The following is a 17,946-nucleotide window of genomic DNA, read 5'->3' as shown; positions in this document are numbered from 1 at the left end:
GTGAGCCGTGTGCAAACCTGGAGATCAACTACAAGAAACATCTTAAAGTCGCAGTTATGTATCTTAAATATACAAAAAATATTTTACATATTTGTTGAAGCTGTCACCATGTAACTACAGCACGGTATGAGACAAATATTCTAGGAAAAAATCCAACTCCTCCGTCTTCCCACATTACTGTCTGGTACGCTACAGCTAGCGTAGCATGTTGTGAATGCTAAGGCTAGTTAGCATGACCGCCAATGACGGCGGATAAACCGTTTCCTTGTAACGGTAAGTTATTCCTCAGCCATTATTAGCACATTTAGCAGCATTGATAGCCAAGACCCTCCTTATGACTCTTGATTGGTTGTTTTTGGTATCGAATTTCAAGAAGATCGATATTTTCACAGATTATCTGTCTCATAAACAGTGTCAAGACTTGGTCACAGATTTGTTAAATAACAAAGATGTAAAAAACATACTGGAGCGGAAATGCTCGGATTGCTAACAATCATCCGTCAAGTTACGTTTGCTGGGGGCGACATATTTCACTTGATAACTTGTTTTTGACTTTTATGTATGTGATTTTTTTGTTGTATTTCTGGTTGAATTCTGCGCGATTATAATCTCACGTCACAGCTCTGGGCTTTCTCCAATTCAAGTGGATTAACACCGTTAATGTACACAGTAAATTTACAGAATCTCCATGGTATTTCAGTCTTGTAATCTGTAAAAAACAAAAAAATACATAAGGGAATCATGCACAGAATAAAACACAACTCCTGAATGAAGTACTTTATTGTTTTTATTTTTGTATAAAAACTTTTGTTTTTCCATTTTAGTCAACAAGTAGCATGAGAGTCCCGTTCTCACAGCTTTTAGGTGAAGTCATCAGTCTTCTCAACAATCGCTCGCCCCTTTCATACAGTTAAACACACAAACACAGAGAGCGCTAGAGTTAATTTGGTACAGTGGTCGCAAACCTAAATCTATTAGCAGAAAGCCAAAGACAAAAGCTCAACAATACTCAGCCTGCAATCATCATTACTTCAAACATGGTATCATGTCAAGGCAAGTCACGCGAGCACAGAAGAGCCACGATAAATCTGCAGCCTCATAACAACTACAGGAGACTGCTTTGTTAAAAGACTGATGGATGACGGCATCGTTTAATTAGGTCTGAAACCACTGCCTTGTTGCAGCACTTATACAGGATTATATAAAGACAATACAAAAGGCTAAAGAAACACATCAGACAACTTATACACAGCAGCACATCCTGTGTTAGGCGAGCCGTTGCCCAAAGCAACTGTGGGAATTTCAGGCACCAGAACAAAGGACAGATTTTGTGTAAGAGCTGCCGGCTCACTTCCGCAGCTCCGTGTTCTTCAGACAGAGCTTCAAGAAACCCAAAAAATAAAAATAAAGTTACACGACTGCGTTTACACACTTGGTGACAAAAAGACGCCCCATCTTACCGTCAGCACATTTAGAATTTGCAGTACGGGAGCTATTGCATTTCTACAGGAAGCTTTCCAGTACTTTTAGTTCAGGATCAATCAGCGAGAAACATCTCCATGAAATCATTCCTCCTAACGGTTCACAAGTTGTAAATCTATAACATCAGCACCTTTTAGGTTTAAAATACGCATTCTTACTAAAATTCCAGGTCTAATACAGTCTAAGTAGCATCCACGCATGCATGCACACAGATTTAAACACAACTTTCTCACCGACATGGACGTACGACAGTAAAGTAGGTTAATACACAAACACATTTCACACACACAAAATCAAGCAGTAAGTCTGATTCATAAATTATTAACATCACATTGATTGGTGTAAGTACTTTTAGCTGCACATGCTGCAGATTGCAATGAACTCAAATGCTTGTTTATTATTTTTGAAGTGCCCTGTAAACGTATTTATACCCCTTGAACGTTTTCGTATTTTGCCATGTCACATGATTTTGAATTCACACTGATACCCCTAAATAAAATCCAGTGCTACCAACTGGCTTCAGAAATCAACTAATGACTTCTGAAACAATTAATTGATTAATTAAATTATCGTCAACTAATTTAGTAACCGATTAATCGTCATTTAGAGTATAGACTCAAAAATAGGCTGTTTGCTGAAAAATTTAGAGCACTAATTAACTGCATGAAAAATATTTACATTTTACATTTAAGATAAAAACACTTTAAGATGCTAGTTTGTTTTAGCCATAGTGGCATAGTTTCAGATTCACAAAAGGAATGTTCTTTTATTGCCTCCTAGGCTATAAAATGTTTATTTTCTTATTTTAAACAGGGATTGAATTATTTCCTCATATTTATACCTTAATGTATATTTGACATTGTATATAAAAAGTATCAAGTGTAGGGCTGATGTAAAATGATTATTTTAGTAATTGAGTAATCATACAGAAAATTTTAACAAATAAAACAAATGTTTGTAGATACTGCCATAACAGTGGTGTTAATATTGGACATCAATATTAGCCAAATGTTTCATATCCATGCATCTCTAAATTACTTTTCTGTAGATTTTCTGAGCTAGTTTTGTTAAGCTGTAACAATAATAGCTCACTTTTGAAGTCAACTGGGACAAAAATTACAAAAAATTAGAAATTATATTAAATTTAATAATAAAAATAAGAAAACAGCAGGTCACCCTTTGTTATGCTAATAGCGCTCAGCACTCATCAACAACAGAGCATTGCGCAACACAAATAATCATCATGGTGCTAAATATTAAAACATATTTTAACGAAGGTAGATAATTTGCCGTGAGGAATATTAACAATCAAGGTACTCGAATCGTTTGACGAATCGTCACAACCCTACTTAAATGTTTAAATGAAAAATCTGTAGAATGTCATTTTTTTACGCGATTAATTGATTAATCATCACAGAAGTTGCATGAATAATCAATTATTAAAATAATCATGAGTTGCAGCCGATTAAATATATATTTAACCATATTATATATGGTTAGAGGTGTGTTGGAGGACATTATTAAACAAACAGCATCATGAAGACCAAGGAAGACAACAGACAAAATGTAGCTTACCACCATCAGCATGTGAATTGCTGAATGTAGTGAGAAGCGTTTTCAGGTCATCCAAACTTGATAAAACGCTGTATAAGTACAGGCCAGTTACCATTTACCAAAAACCAGTGGTGTGTGTTCAGTTTAAATCAAAATTACATGCAAAACTCAAAACTGCAATCTGAGTTTTCCCTTTACATCTCGTGATCAACTATAGAAGGAGGTAGTCCTAAAAAAATAAGCTTGTTAGTGTTGATGAAAAAATATATGGAGACAAATACAGGACAATCATAAGAAAAAATAATAAATGCTGCAAAATAATTCAGATTAAGATGGAGGTTCACTTTCCAGTGGGATTATGAGCTTAAATATTCAACCAGTGATTCAGTAGAATGCTTACATTTACAGCATATTGATGTGTTAGAATGGCCTAGTCAAAGTCCAGACCTTATTCCTACTGAGAATCTGTGGCAAGTGTTCTCCGTCCAATCTGAGCTTGTTATGATTTCAGTCAGAAAATACAAAAGCACTCCACACTTTTCAGATTCATATCTGTAAAAGAAATCCTAAAAACGGTCTCTTTTGTTTTTTCTTTAATTTTGCAAATATGCACTAATATTTGTTAGTCCATCACACAAAACCCCAATAAAATTGGCTTAAATTTGTGGTTGTAACGTGATTTTTTTTTTTTAAAGGTTGCAGGGGAACAAATTAGTTTCCAAGGCACTCTAATTTGGCTCGATTTATAATCGGCACATCTTTGCACAAAAAACAAGCATTGAATTGACTAAGAAGTTCTGTTCTGGCATTTTATCACAACATATGACTGATTATGGAGTAACAATGTGGCACTGTGAAAGAAAAAACATTTCCTTTCATTCCCAAACAGACTGCAAGGACTGAACAGCATCTAATTCACAAAAGACACATTAATTCAAGAAATAATGTCAGTAAATTAGCTATAAGTGACCTTTTCGTCTCGTCCCTTTGACTGCAATTGTGCCGGCAGTCCGAAAGTAAGCGATAGTAACAACTAAGGCCAGTGCTAATCCGCCGCCGTCTTGGTTCTTCCTTCATATCTCCAAGAGGCGGAGCTGGTGCTGCTTTCACTTCACAATGTGCACACAGACCAAAAAACCCAGCAGCTCTCCAGCATGTTGCGAATGCTGCGTGTACAGTACGCAAAAAAGAAAACAAGTATTTCCAGGATTATTCGGTGTAGTTAGCAGAGGGAGCGATCAGACGCCTACATTTGGCTCGACTACAGCATCAGGTTTGCGATGACGGAAAAAGAGCCAGCAGGTACGCCGGCATCTTGCACACAATTAGCAGTTTGTGTTCAGCGTTGATAGCTTTATACATCAAGCCAACAAAAAGGCTTCAGTCAGCATTTGCACTCTGTGTTTCTGTAGCTGAGTTAATGGTTTCCAAATAAGGCCGCATTCATCACCCCCAGCAGAATCCCCTCTAAGGTTGATTTTATATAACTGCATTCTCTCGCTGCGCCCCGGGAGTGATCTTAATGTGCTTCCAGCATCTCTGCTCCTGTTTTCTGCCGCTCTTAAAATCTTAATGTTACTCACTAGAAAGCTACGTTCACACTGCAGGCCTTAATGCTCAAATCAGATCTTTTTAATGACATTTTGTTGTTGTTCACATTTCCAAATACATGCGACTTGTGTGCGATTTCCTGCGTGAACTACAAACGGCCTGACAGTGTCCGGCATGCGCAGTAGAGGACGCAGTAATGAAGTAGCGAGCGCGCTCACTAGTTGCATTTATATTTACCTAAATGTTGCGCAAACTGGAATTATGACAATAAATTTGCCAATTTAGAAAACAACTCAATAAGAAAAACGTTTTGTGCTAAGATGAAGTAGTTTTTTGGCTGCATCAAAACTAGTGTATTTGTAAAAATTGCAACTCTTTTCTTTGCATCACACGAGTTGTAACTGAATGCGACGGTAATATTGCGCAGTAGCAAGAGTGCTCAATGGCTGCGTTGCCATTTATCTAAAAACTCTGCAAACTGGAATTATGAAAATAAATTTGCCAATTTAGAAAAAAAACTCAAATTTTTTGATAAAATAGATTTTGTTCTTGGATAAGGTGGTTTTTCGGCCGCATCAAAGTTGGCGTATTTTGCAAAATTGCAAAGGAAACATGTTTTTTGCGTCACACAAGTCACATGATCAACAGTCGGATGTTACTACTGGCAGAAATGAAGTAGAAGACAACAGGATTATGGTTTTTAACAGCTTATTGAGTGATTCTAACTGTATTTCTTATTTAATGAAAACAGTGAAACAATTGTGAAATTGTGTTGTTTTGACTTTAGCGAGACATCAACAAAGTTTTACGCACATTTATAATGAAAAAGCAGCTGATGTTTGCAAAAGTCAACATGAATGGTAAAATTGTCCAACTTTCTCTTTGTGGATTACTCTCTGTATCATCGTCTGCCATGCCGTTGTTTTTCTTCCTGCTTCCAAATATCAATCGAGTATCAATTACACTGGACAGACGCAGGTCACATTAGAATAGATTAGATATGTACCTGATTTAGGAAGACATATCTAAGTGTAAAAATTTGATTATTCAGACTGTCAGAAAAAGGTCAGATCAGAAGTGGAAAAAAATCAGATTTGAGAAACTTTAAGCTAGAGATGTAAATCTTTCAATGTCTAGCAATTCAATTCCGATTTTTGATTCAGAAATTAATTTTTCCTATTTAAATATTCTAGAGATTCTGTTTAACTTGGATAGACGTAAAGCGCATAAACAAGTAAAATATTTATTTTCAACAATCCTATAATTTTCCATACTGTATCAAGTTTCATCAGTTTATATTTAAACAAAAATAAGTCTGTGCATAAAATTATATAACTTAAATTACCAGTATTAGGTTAGCTTAGCTGCCTGGCTTTTTTAAATAAGAAAAATATCAAAGAATTATTAAAAATACATTAGGTGGCTGAGAGGACACGTAATGCAATATGCAGGGCGGCAAAAACGTACAACTTAAAATCGATTTCCAGAGCCGTGAATTGTGATTCTCAATAGAATCGTTTTTTTTCTGCGTCTCTACTTCAGGTTGCAGTGTGAACGTGGCCTAAGACACCTGTAGATGTGGCGGATAGCAGTGATAAATGTGGAATATGTAGTATTTACTCATCTTAGATGAAGCTATTGTGCAAAATATCTGCAAAGACGCTAATGCTAAACTTCAGGAGGCAGTGGATCTGCTTCTTTCTCCGAGTCGGACTCCTCCTGGTCCTGCTCTTTTGGGACATTGTTATCAGGACTTGAGGGACTCTTCTCCGCCTCCTCCTCCACATCTGTGCACAAGTGCATGTTGGTCAAACTGTCGCCCACAATCTGTCCGCTGGCCTTGATGTAACGTGCGTCCCCTTGGAAATCTCCAAGTGCTTCCTGCTTCTTCTCTGTGAGCTCAGTTCCACCTGCGCTCTGCGAAGGCTCAACCTGCAAAGGCTCATCCTGCGAAGGCTCATCCTGCGAAGGCTCTTCCTGCTCGTCTCCCTCAGCTGCAGGCAGCGTCTCGAAGGCGCCGGGCTCGATGGTGCTGAGCTGATAGTAGAGCAGAGAGTCTTTGAGGAGCTCCGACGGACTCTCCTCCTGGGAGTCAGAGATGCACAAGACGGTAGCGCCCGTCGGAAAAGGTCCCTGCAGGAGGATCTGATCAACACCTTGAGCTGCTTCTTCTTCTTGCTCGGGCAGGAGGCAGAGAGGGTGTGACCCCGCGACCCCAGCAGAGCTCAGGTCCTGCTGCACCGCCTCCTCCCTCTCCCATCTCTCCTGCTCCTCAGCGCTCTGCAGGTGCAGCACGGCCGTCTCGTTTTCCCGCTCCAGGATATCCTGCTCTACCAGGAGATCGTGGACCTCTTCCACCGACTGCACCTCGCTCTCCTCCAGCTCCGAGTCCAGGCCGATGCCGGAGGACAAGGTCGGGGACGTGGGGCAAGTGGAGGAGGGCGAAGAGAAGGGGTCGGTTTCAGTGTACGGCTCCCCGGGTCCCGCTATGGGCGTCGTCCTCTTCTCCACGTCCAGCTTCATTATGGTGTGCAGGTAGTGTGTTCGGACACGCAGGGGGTTGAACTCGATGCGACCCACAGCGTTGCCACAGCCATCCCTGGAGCAGCCGCATGGAAAAGACATGCGATCCACCTGAAGAACAAAACACACCCTTCTCAACACTTCACTCCAGAAACTTAAACTTAACTTGAACAGGTTAGGATTGGTCTGTCCACATAAAACATGTTCATTACATTTTTTTTGCACACAATTATTCTTAGAAAATCAGATTTTAGCTTGCTCAGTTCTGCCTATTTTGATCTACTTCCAGAAAGAGCTGCTGTCTCTTTAAATCCAAATAAGCTGCTGCTGGCCACGCCCCTAATCTCAAGATTTACACTGCAAAACTGCTGAGTTCCTTTAAATCAAAAAACACACCTGTTTAGAGTTGCTTTTGAACCATAATAAATAAAACACTGACCAACATATTTGATGTTTTTTTATGATTTCAACAATAATATTTCACAAAATACAACGTCTGTTAATTGTTTTCACAACTGTTGATTGTATTATGTTTTTATGACGTTTATGATTTCAAATAAACTCGATTGAAACTTGCTTTATATATATTCTCTTACTGGAAAGGCCTACAAACAACCGTACCTCTTTGAAAAGCATTAGTAGTGCCTCCTGAAAATGGTTTCTGGAAGGTAAGTCAACGACAACACATTTGTCTTTTCCAGCAGCCATTGTATAGTGCATACAGCAGTAACACCAGCTGACAAAATGGGCTGGAGATCTGCTTGGGTAATGGTGCTTGGCTGGGGTAGTCGTTTTGTAACGCCTCACTTTCCAGACACCAAATAACTCAAACTTATTGCCAAAAACCACTGGGAATATTTCATTTTTAAACACAGAAGTATAAAAACGTGCAAAATGTGAATTTTGCATCGGATTTGGCAGATTCTCCTTCCTTTTAGCAAGTCTTCCAGGCCTTACCTGGCACTTAATGCCGGCCTGGCTGCAGCCGCAGTGGCGAGGGTCGCAGAACAAGCGGCAGTCACAGCCACATTCCTCCCTGGAGAGACGGATGGCTCTCAGTTCGGTTTTCTCCCGCGCGTCGATGCGCGCGATCCCGGAGGCTCGCAGCAGGGCTCGGCGGCGCTTCGTCGGCAGAGGCTGGAGGAAGAAACAGTCGTCCACCTCGACGCCGTCCACGTCAAGGTCCTCGTCGGAGACGTCCTCCAGAGTTAACAGGTCTGCCTGAGCGCACTCCACCGTGCCGTTCCTCGTCAGCTGTGGGAGGGAAAGTAGAGCCGTGAAGAGACCGCTGTCCTCTCTCGAGCTCAGCTTCAGTCGCAATTGATTTCCACTAGAAGGAAAATCCCAACAGCATCATAAAAGCACATCTTTTACTAAAGTGACAAACTTAACAAGGTTACTTTTATTTGGAGATCAGGCTAAAGAACTCCCGTTTCCTTTTAGGTCTTTTCTTAAAAGGAATAAAGCAGAAACTTTTATTCCTTTGGGACAATTCAAATTTCTTTTAAGACCAAAACAGAAATCTTTTTATGAAACGTTTCTTGTTTTTAAATCATATTTTTATTAGCTTATTTATTTCTTAATTACTTGTTTCGCTGCTGGGTTTGTATAATTTTTTAATTTGTTTTATCAGAACATGTTTTTCTCCTAAATCAATCTCAAAGAGACAACTTGTATAAATAAATAAAGGTTTAACAATAAAAATGTTAAATAAAAATAATTTTAATTTCCTTCAATAAAAAAATGAAGGATATGAAATAATACTTATATTTATGGATCAAAGAATATGTCTTTCTCTTATTTCAATCAAAAATGTGCATCAAAGTGAATTCAGTTAGTTGATAGATTTATGGATTAAAAATAAACAGAACTTCTCATTTATGATGCATTTAATGAATAGAAATAAATAAATCACATTTTTAAATATTTACTGCTTTTTATTTCTTCTCTCTCTCTTTTTATAATATATTATAATATGAACACATTTGCATTTTGCCAACTCAATATACACAAATGTCTACACTTCTAATCTACAACTATTTAAAAAAAACAATTGATTTAGGGATAGAATTAAGCCAAAACATTTATGCTGCTATTTTAAATGTGTGAATGGAATTGTTTAATGAATTTTTGAGGTAAAAATACAAAATACACTGTTGCAATACAAATAAGGTCGAAAGAGTTTCTGAAATCCCCACAGGCCGTCCGCCCTTTTGAGAGCTTGTGTTACGGTTTAGCCTGCAGCAACCGAGCTGATGACATCACATGCAACGTTAGTGAGTAATGCAGGTGAAAAGTTTCTCCACTCCTGTGGTTATGCAGCTGAATTTTAAACAGGGAGAGAAAAATAGTAGCAGAAAGCTCTTTAAATAATACAAAAACCAAAATAAATTTGAGAATAATCTAGAGGATATCCAAAGAAAGACGCTGCATTATTAAAGTTATTGCAATATTCTGCAAATAAATATTAATCTGGAAATATTCGGTTCAAAATGTGGCAAAAATGGACGTAGAATCAGTGTTTCTCCACAAATGTCAGAAAATATTGAATTATTCAGAAAAACAATCCTCATCAAAGGCAAACAGAAGATTAAATGTTTCCAGCGCTATGGTGCAAAAAAATAAAGTATGAATCAGTATTCCAGTTTTTTGTTTAAAGAAAAAAACAAATAAATAAAAAAAACATTTAAATTCTTGAAAATATTTTTCCAGTTACCCCAATTTTTTAAAGATATTTATGTGAGAAACATAAATGAAAATGTAACTTTTAAATATTTTTGTATAATATGCATATGTGTGTAAATACATAAAGGAATAGCAAGCTGTAAAATTATTAATTGAAACTTTTAAAATAATTTCTTATTATTCATATTTTCCTTATTTAAACCACTGAAATAAATAAGGAAATTGATATAAGTGCTTTTAAATATTATCATTTCACATTATTTTTAGTTAGGTATTTAATAAATTATAAAAATAGTTAAATAATAATAGATTTTTTTAATTTTATTTTCAATTTCACAGATATTTCTAGAGTTTTATTTAATTTATTGAATTCTGACTATTTTTATTCAGATTTTCTAGTAGTTTTTATGCATTTAAATTTGCATGACGAAAAAACATTGAAATGTGGAAAAATGAAATAAAAAGACATCTTTAAGGGGCGATTACTTTTTAACAGCGTTATCATGAAGTTAGAAACAGTTTACCTGTTAGTGGTCATGATGTTTTGCCTGTTGGTTAATAATCTTATCATAAACGGTTTAAATTAATGCAGAGAACATCCATCATCTTGTACCTTCATCTTGCGAGTGTTGAGCTTCTCCTGACGCAGGTGCTGGCGCAGCGTGTGTCTGTGGCTGCTTTCCTGTTCGCGTGCGAACTCGCCCAGCGTGTAGTGTCTGATGGAGGAGTGGTGACGCGCCATGCCCAGGGAGCTGCCCCCCTGGCTGGGCACGCTGGTGAAGCCCTGCCGCCGGGGGAAGTAGTACACCGTCACCACATCGAAGCGAACCCGCTTCCCCCCCGGCGACGGCTTGTGCTGTCTGAGGATGGAGGTGGCTGATGACAGAGAAACAAAGAGTTAGAGCTGAGCGTTTCATTTCAGGCCTATTGTGCTTCCTTAAACAAGCTATGATAGGTGTATGGGTTATACAAAACATGATTATTAATTTTTTTGCTCAAAATCATTCTTAAATAGGTTTTAGTCTGGTCAGTTCTGAATATTTTGAGCAGTTTTAGGGCTACTGTCACTTTAAATCCAAATTAGCTGCTGCTGGTCACGGCCCCCCAACTCAATGTTTACAGTTGTGTTGGCTGCAAACATACAACTGTACATGTTTGAAAAGCATTTGAAAAGCAGAGTAAGTCAACAACAAAACTCTTTTCTTTTCCAGCAGAAATCCATAGACCAAACGTGCTGGAACTCTGTCTGGGTTGCTAGGTAACGGGGCGTGGCTTGGCTGTCGTTGCTAGGTAACGGCACAGTGCCTGTCAAATGCAACTTAACTGTTTTGATCATTTTACAGAAACCAAAAAAGATAAACTTATTACCAAAAAAAACAGCTGGTAATAAGTTTTTTGTGGTGTTTTTAGAAGCAATTTTTTATTTTTTTTTTCCAATCAACGCATCTTTTGAAAACATTTTGAAAACATTGTACTCTATATAAAACTCAAACGCCCAAATCAGATGAGTTGTGTTAATATTTTTTAAATTTTTATGAATATAAACAATGTCCAAGTACTGTAAAATTATAACACTATAGCCCATTTCTTTGAGATGGGATGTATTAAACCACTGATGCATCGACAACTGAAATAAATACAAATGGTAAATAATGTGGAAAATTACAACTAACTACATCTATATCGTGTGTTTATAAAATTTACTGAAACATACTGAAATTGCAGACATGATAGCATTTGTTTTTGTGTTTATGAATCTATTTATTAGCCTTCTGAACTGATGTGAAAATGTTTTTTTTTCCTTCACACAAGCAGTTTACATCAGCTATTGCCAAATTACGGCACTCCATATTCCTCCATTGCTTATGCTAGCCCGCAAAATGACCACAGAAGAAGTTCAGATAAAAAACGGAGCAATAATCGAATAATTTTTCTGAAAATAATATTTTCTGCTGAAAATTAGGTATTCATTACCTAACTGATGTATACAAAATCACAAACAATACCTTTTGACCTAAAAATTAATCAAAGTATGACTAATTAATAAAAATTAAACTAAAACGAAACAATATTTAATTAATAAAAACTAACAAACACACTCTAAAAACTAATTTATATATATATATATACAGTATATATAGCTGCTAATATACCCTTGCTAGCTAGCACAGGTGTATTTCTAGTTACCTGTGCAAGACTAAATAGCCCTGCCATAGCAAATTTAAGACCTATGATGAACACATTTTTAGACACATGAGTTTAAAGATGCGCAGACACACTACAATTAACTTCAGCAGCAACATCAGAGATGTTATTATCACACAAAAAAATCAGACCACTAATCATTCATATTCAGCCATAATCAGAAGATGCTTTTCTTCAAAGTCACAACAAAACAAAATAAAAAAACAAAAACTAAACTATTATAACCCTAGGGCCCTGCAAAGGGAAGCAAAAAGTCGTACAAAATGTAAATTTTGCTTAATAACTCCCCTTTAAATATCTCTGTTGCGCCCCAGGTGTGTTGGTGTTTCTTTTTCTCTTTTCCACGTCTGCTCTGCTGTTGCTTACGAGTGAACGAGGTGCTGGAAGGTGGGTTGAGGCTGTCACAGCTGTCTGCGCTGTCACTGCTGGAGATGTCATCGTCCGAGTCCTTAGGTGTAGAGAACAGAGAGCCGCTGTCCACCTCTTCATATCTTCGTTTGAGGCTAAGGGACGGACCTGCCTCCATGGAAACCTGCTATCTGAGGGCACAGTCAGGGCAACAGAAGCCACTATGTTTAAATTCATGCTAAATCCGTTAATAAGGGAACTTTTTCTGCATGTTTTAGGACTAAATGTTTGGTCTGTTTCTGCTCTGACGATACGGAAACAACACATCTGCCTCCTTTCATCTGTATTCCACCTCCATCATTTCATCTGTCTGCCTCCATCCTGAACATCGCACATTAAATCCCATTCTGAAATTATCAAGTGTAGAGCTGTAACCATGGCAACTGGGCAAGCGTAGTTCATGCGAAGAGCCTTGAAGCGAGCGGTCTCTATGGCGTTAACCCACCTGACTCCCTTTCAGACAGCCACAAGGTGAAATTTATCACATCTGCAGCTTTAATGGAAGTGAACGGAAGCACCTTAAGCTGTGGCACAGAACCGAATGAAAACACGACGCTTTGTCTGTAGACAAAACCACAAACTTAATGCAGCCATGTAAGAAATCCCAGTTACTGCATTAGTGATGTCCTAGCCAAAGCTCTGCATGTATGCACATAAACTGAAGGACGGTTGGACAGACAGACATTCAGATGAATAAACAGATTCAGTGGTTAGATGAAGGACAGATGGATGAATAGATAGATGGATTAATAGATAGATGGATGAATAGATAGATGGATGAATAGATAGATGGACTGATGCAGCATTTTAGATTTTCATCTTGCGATGAAAGTGAAGTAGTTCCTTGAATTACTGCCAAATCAGAAGCTGTGACTCAGAAATCAACTTTACTATTAAATTCTCTCAGGTTGCAATGATACATATATTTTTATGGCTCTTGGCAAAATGTAATGTTTTAATTGTTGGCTGTGTGGTGTTTTCTATGACTTTGTATTTTTGTGTTTTTATTATGCAACACTGGCTTGTTGCTGAAATGTGCGATACAAACAACTTGATTAATTGATTGATTTTTACCATGTTGACAGGGAAGGGGGCAATTTATCTTGAGACCCCCTTTAAAAATGCTTACAGATAGTGGTACAAGCATTTTTACATCCCTAAATAATAAATGTAAGAACATACATTTCTTATGTTTATTGTTAAACATTTCTTATAAGAATTTTGACTGTCACAACTTTTGAAACTCAGGAAATGTCCAAGAGTTTAAAATTTTTTACTTTTGAGTCTCAGAAATTTCCACATTTAGAGCGTAGAGGATGTCTTACATTATTCTCAACATTTCTTAGTTTTTGTCTAGCAAATTTTAAATTTTCCAAACTCAGAAGTTTCCACATTTTTTTCTAGAAAATTTCCTAAATTAATTGGAATATTTTCTAGTTTTTGTCTAGCAAATTTTTGACTTTCCAAACTCAGAAATTTCCAAAATTTTTCTATAAAATTAACCTCAGTTTTAAGTGCAGATTTTTCTCAGATTTTTGTCTATTTGTTGTCATAAATATCATTTTAACAATGAGATTCTTCCTTATTGTGTCCTGTAAATGTTATTAACTTAACGGTTTTCCTTTTTTGAGCATCAATAAATAAGCCTCTGTGCAAGTTTATCTCAACTTTTATTGTTCACGAGACGTAAAAATTTAATTTTTTACTTGATTTTTTTAACACAACCTGAATATTTATTCACATTCAGTTAAAATGGGGCTTGCTATATTGCACTGATTTCAATTAAATCAAATTAAAATTGATCAAAAGAGTGAATCAAAGTGAGTTTTTCAAATTAGCCTTAGCTATGCGTACTAAACAATGATTGCTTTGTTTTTAACATTGTTTACTGTGTTGTTCTAGGTGAAATAAACTTGAATTTAATCGAGTGGTAAGTCTAGTGTGCATGTTTGTAGCTCATGTATTGAGATATAATTCAATAGAAAAGAATAGAATAACATTTATTGCCCCTCTGGTGCATCAGCAACAAAGTGACAGGCAAGTTGAAGTGTTTAGATTCACATGAAGATGAAAATATTAAAATAGACAGTAAGAATAAGAGACTAGACATTTAGGGCAAATTTACAGCATAAAAAACACAATGCACTTGTAAGAAATAGCATACCTATACTAGAAAAATGTGTAATAATAAAAAAAAATGTGACTGCACATCTGTGCATAAAAGAATATTTACAAGAAATGGTAAAACTGTGCTTTGGTGGGATGTTAGCATCACTGAATAGATGTAAATCTACGACTTCTAGTGCGTGTAAGCAACAAATTAATTAACCGCATGATGAATTAAAATGAACTCAATAATTTGAGTTAATTTTAACCCTAATCTCTCTCTTTCTCCTAAAAACTGGATGGATAAAGTCTTCAGTCTGGTGCTTTGGTCACAACTCGCCCTTTCGTTCACAGAGACATCATCATTTATTTTATTTGTTGTTTCTGTTGTTTTGCTTATTTATTTCAGATATTTAAAATGTCTTCCCACTCAAGCGTTAGAATAGAATTTATTATCTTTGAGAATGTGTTCCTGCATTATTTTGCCATCATTGCCATTAAATTACTTGAAAATGGTCTCAAAATGATATTATTATTTATCGCAATAACTTCTGGGGCCAATTTATCGCCTGGCTTGTTATCGTGACAGGCCTATTCTTTAGAACATAGTTTGTGATCTGTTCTGGCTGCACAATATTAATAAATATTAATGCCCCTCAAATGTAGCGATGACTAAAATGTCTCCACCTCTCTCCTTATGAGCGTTAACATCTAAACCACTGAGATCAGGTGTATCAAGGACAGTAACAGTCCATCAAGGTGACCAAATATGATGCTCCCAAGCACTTTAAATGGTTTTACATGCTTTCTTTTTTTTTTGCATTATTGCACAGAAAGCCAACAAATTGTGCAGCTCTGCTACCTACCCATGCACACATTCATGCAAAACGATAAGAGGTGAATTTTATTAACATCAGACGTGGAGTTTCTTCCACCGAAGCTGCAGCAGCTGCTGTGTGTTTCAGTCTAACCATGACTTGCAGAGTGGACTTGATGTCGATTGAAATGCATTGTAAAACCCTGAACACTATCAGCCTATAACAGGCAAATGCTCGGTCCTCCCTATCACCATTTAACCTCCCCCCCCCCACCCCTTTTTTTTTCCACTCCCTCTCTGCCTTTCTCACACACACACACACACACACACACACACCACAAAGCCCACATTTAAGAGACACTAGACCTCCTTACCTGGGGCAGAAAGAGGGACCCTTAATCCAACAGCCTCGGAGGTCGTCTTTCTTTCCAATCCGAGCTGCACATCAATCTTTTATCGCGCAGGGAGACGCTTTTTATGTGCAAACCCCCTCCCCAAAAAAAACAAGCGATATCCCTGCAACAAAGTGATCTGGCTGATTGTCAATTTGCAATACTTCTCTGTCTCTTGCTAGCTATATGAGGTTACATGGGTTGCACGCTCATTGTTCTGCACGCCGAAAGATTACAGTTGCCTGACAGGAGCGACTGCTTTTATTTAAATGTGGCATACCTCTGTGTTTAAAGGACAGCCGAGAGGAAAAAAGGAAGAAAGAGGGGCGTCATTGGGTTATTTCCCAACATTTTTCGGTGCAGCATGAACAACGCACACAGCCGGATGTGCTATCTTTCCAATACGAGGCTGAAAATTATTACAATGGAGAAATCCGCTGACATTTGTGCTCGTTGATCGCTTTTTTCCTTTCTTTTCTCTTTTCTTTTTCTTTTGTTGTTTTTTTTTAACCCCCCTTTCTGTTTCCTCACCGGGACCGGGCTCGGTCGGCTGGGCTCACTTCGCTGTCTTCTCGCTTTTTAAATAAAACAAGACAGGAGAGGAAAAAAAAAATACGCGCATTGGTTTGTTTCGTTTGGTGTCAGATTGTTGGAGATTTTCTAACGAGAAGACGCTTTTTTCCCCGGTCCGCCCCGGTTCGCCCCGGCCCCGCTTGTTACAATGTAACAATGGAGGAGGAAATTCTTTCCTGCGGACGTATTTATAGTCGTTATGACGTCATACACTCGCCCTGGCGACGAGGCATGCTGGGAAGTGAAGTGTTTTAGATTCATTTCGCGATCTCTTTGTTCATTTAATCTTTTAGCTTTATTTTATTTACAGGTACAGTAAGTACACAGATGTAAGCAGTTTTTTAAAATGACAGGGAAATTATTTGTCTCCTTTGGGTTATTTAGCCTGTCTTAAGACAAAAAAATACTTATATTTTAACCATGATGTTCATTAATTTATATTTATGTCAATTAGAAAGTTAAGTATTTTGTTTACAAAACAGGAAATTACCAACCAACTAGCTATCAAGTGCTAAATATTTAATAAGCTTAAAGTCTACATATTTAGTTCCCAACAAAATATTTAGCTACAAGTTAGCAAGCTAAATGTTTAGTATGCTAACTAAATATTTAGCTTCAAATAAAATGTTTAGTTTGAAGAAAATTTATAAGTGGAAACCAAAGAAAAAGTTTGTCTTGCTAACCGCCACATAAACTCCCAACTCACGTCAGTTGTTGATCATGTTACATTTTTGTCATTGCTAAATATTTAGTTAGCAAACACAACATTTAGCATGCCTTCTCAAAATTTAGATTAAAGCCAAACGCAAATAGCTTTAATCCAACTAGATTATCTATTTAATGTAAATATATTAAGTTTGAAGCTAAATATTAAACAAGCTGATATGTAGCTTGAAGCTAATTAGCTTCAAACTACATATAAAGTTTACGTACTAAGTAGAATAGTTTAGAGCTAAATAATTAGTTTGAGTTAAATATTTAGCTCGCTAACTAAATATTAGACTTGGAGGTAAATAGTTTGAAGCTGACTATTAAGATAATATGCACATTTACTTGCCAAAAAGTGGAAGTGGACTACCAAAATAAAAGGTTGGTACTGCTAATTTCCATTCACATGAATTGTTGATCATGCTACAATTTTTATCATTGCTAATTAGCAAACTAAACATTTAGCATGCTTACTAAATATTTAGTTTAAAGCAAGATAGTGTGTATGGTAATTTGCCTCAAACTAAATATTTATGTTTACTAACTGTAATAGTTTGCTAAATAAATATTTAGCTTCAAGCTACTTTAAGACTTCGGTTAGTTTAGTTCTAAATATAAATGCTAACGACAAATTATTGTCATGACATGCGGATCACGAACATGAGAACATCCTCCGTAAGGTGGCCAGTCTCAGCCTCCATCATCCAAACGAAGAACCAAGCGAAGCTGGCTGCTGCAAAGCATTATGGGTAAACCACAAAGCTTGAATGTGAATCTTCTGAAGATGTCTCCTGAATTTGTGGCACATCAAATTGGAAAAAGAATCTCACTAAAGAGATTGCGCTGCAAAAACACAACATTTTACCATTTATTATTGGTCTATAATTAACCTGCCAATGAAGCTAGAAGTTTATCATAACTATTAAAAAATGATTGATTTAA

General features: G+C 37.0%; 1 protein-coding gene across 1 annotated transcript; it reads right to left on the bottom strand.

Moving 5' to 3' along the window:
* Positions 1 to 762: 762 nt before the first annotated feature.
* On the bottom strand, positions 763 to 16,462 carry csrnp2 (cysteine-serine-rich nuclear protein 2). Its single transcript, XM_032557454.1, has 5 exons — positions 15,706 to 16,462; positions 12,367 to 12,539; positions 10,409 to 10,671; positions 8,068 to 8,364; positions 763 to 7,221 (listed from the first exon to the last, which is right to left on the bottom strand). The coding sequence occupies exons 2-5, from the start codon at positions 12,524 to 12,526 to the stop codon at positions 6,256 to 6,258; spliced, it is 1,686 nt and encodes a 561-aa protein (XP_032413345.1). The 5' UTR covers positions 12,527 to 12,539; positions 15,706 to 16,462; the 3' UTR covers positions 763 to 6,255.
* Between the last annotated feature and the right edge of the window lie 1,484 nt (positions 16,463 to 17,946).

The sequence above is a fragment of the Xiphophorus hellerii genome, chromosome 1 (genome assembly GCF_003331165.1).
Source record: "Xiphophorus hellerii strain 12219 chromosome 1, Xiphophorus_hellerii-4.1, whole genome shotgun sequence".
In the NCBI taxonomy this organism is placed as follows: domain Eukaryota; kingdom Metazoa; phylum Chordata; class Actinopteri; order Cyprinodontiformes; family Poeciliidae; genus Xiphophorus; species Xiphophorus hellerii.
This window is presented reverse-complemented; position numbering and strand designations above follow the sequence as displayed.

Coding starts and splice junctions, on each gene's coding strand:
- csrnp2 (XM_032557454.1), bottom strand. CDS start 12,526: ATGGAGGCAGGTCCGTCCCTTAGCCTCAAACGAAGATATGAAGAGGTG. Junction 10,672..12,366: donor TTCCAGCACCTCGTTCACTC/GTAAGCAACAGC, acceptor CTCTGTCATCAG/CCACCTCCATCCTCAGACAG. Junction 7,222..8,067: donor AGGCCGGCATTAAGTGCCAG/GTAAGGCCTGGA, acceptor TTTGTTCTTCAG/GTGGATCGCATGTCTTTTCC.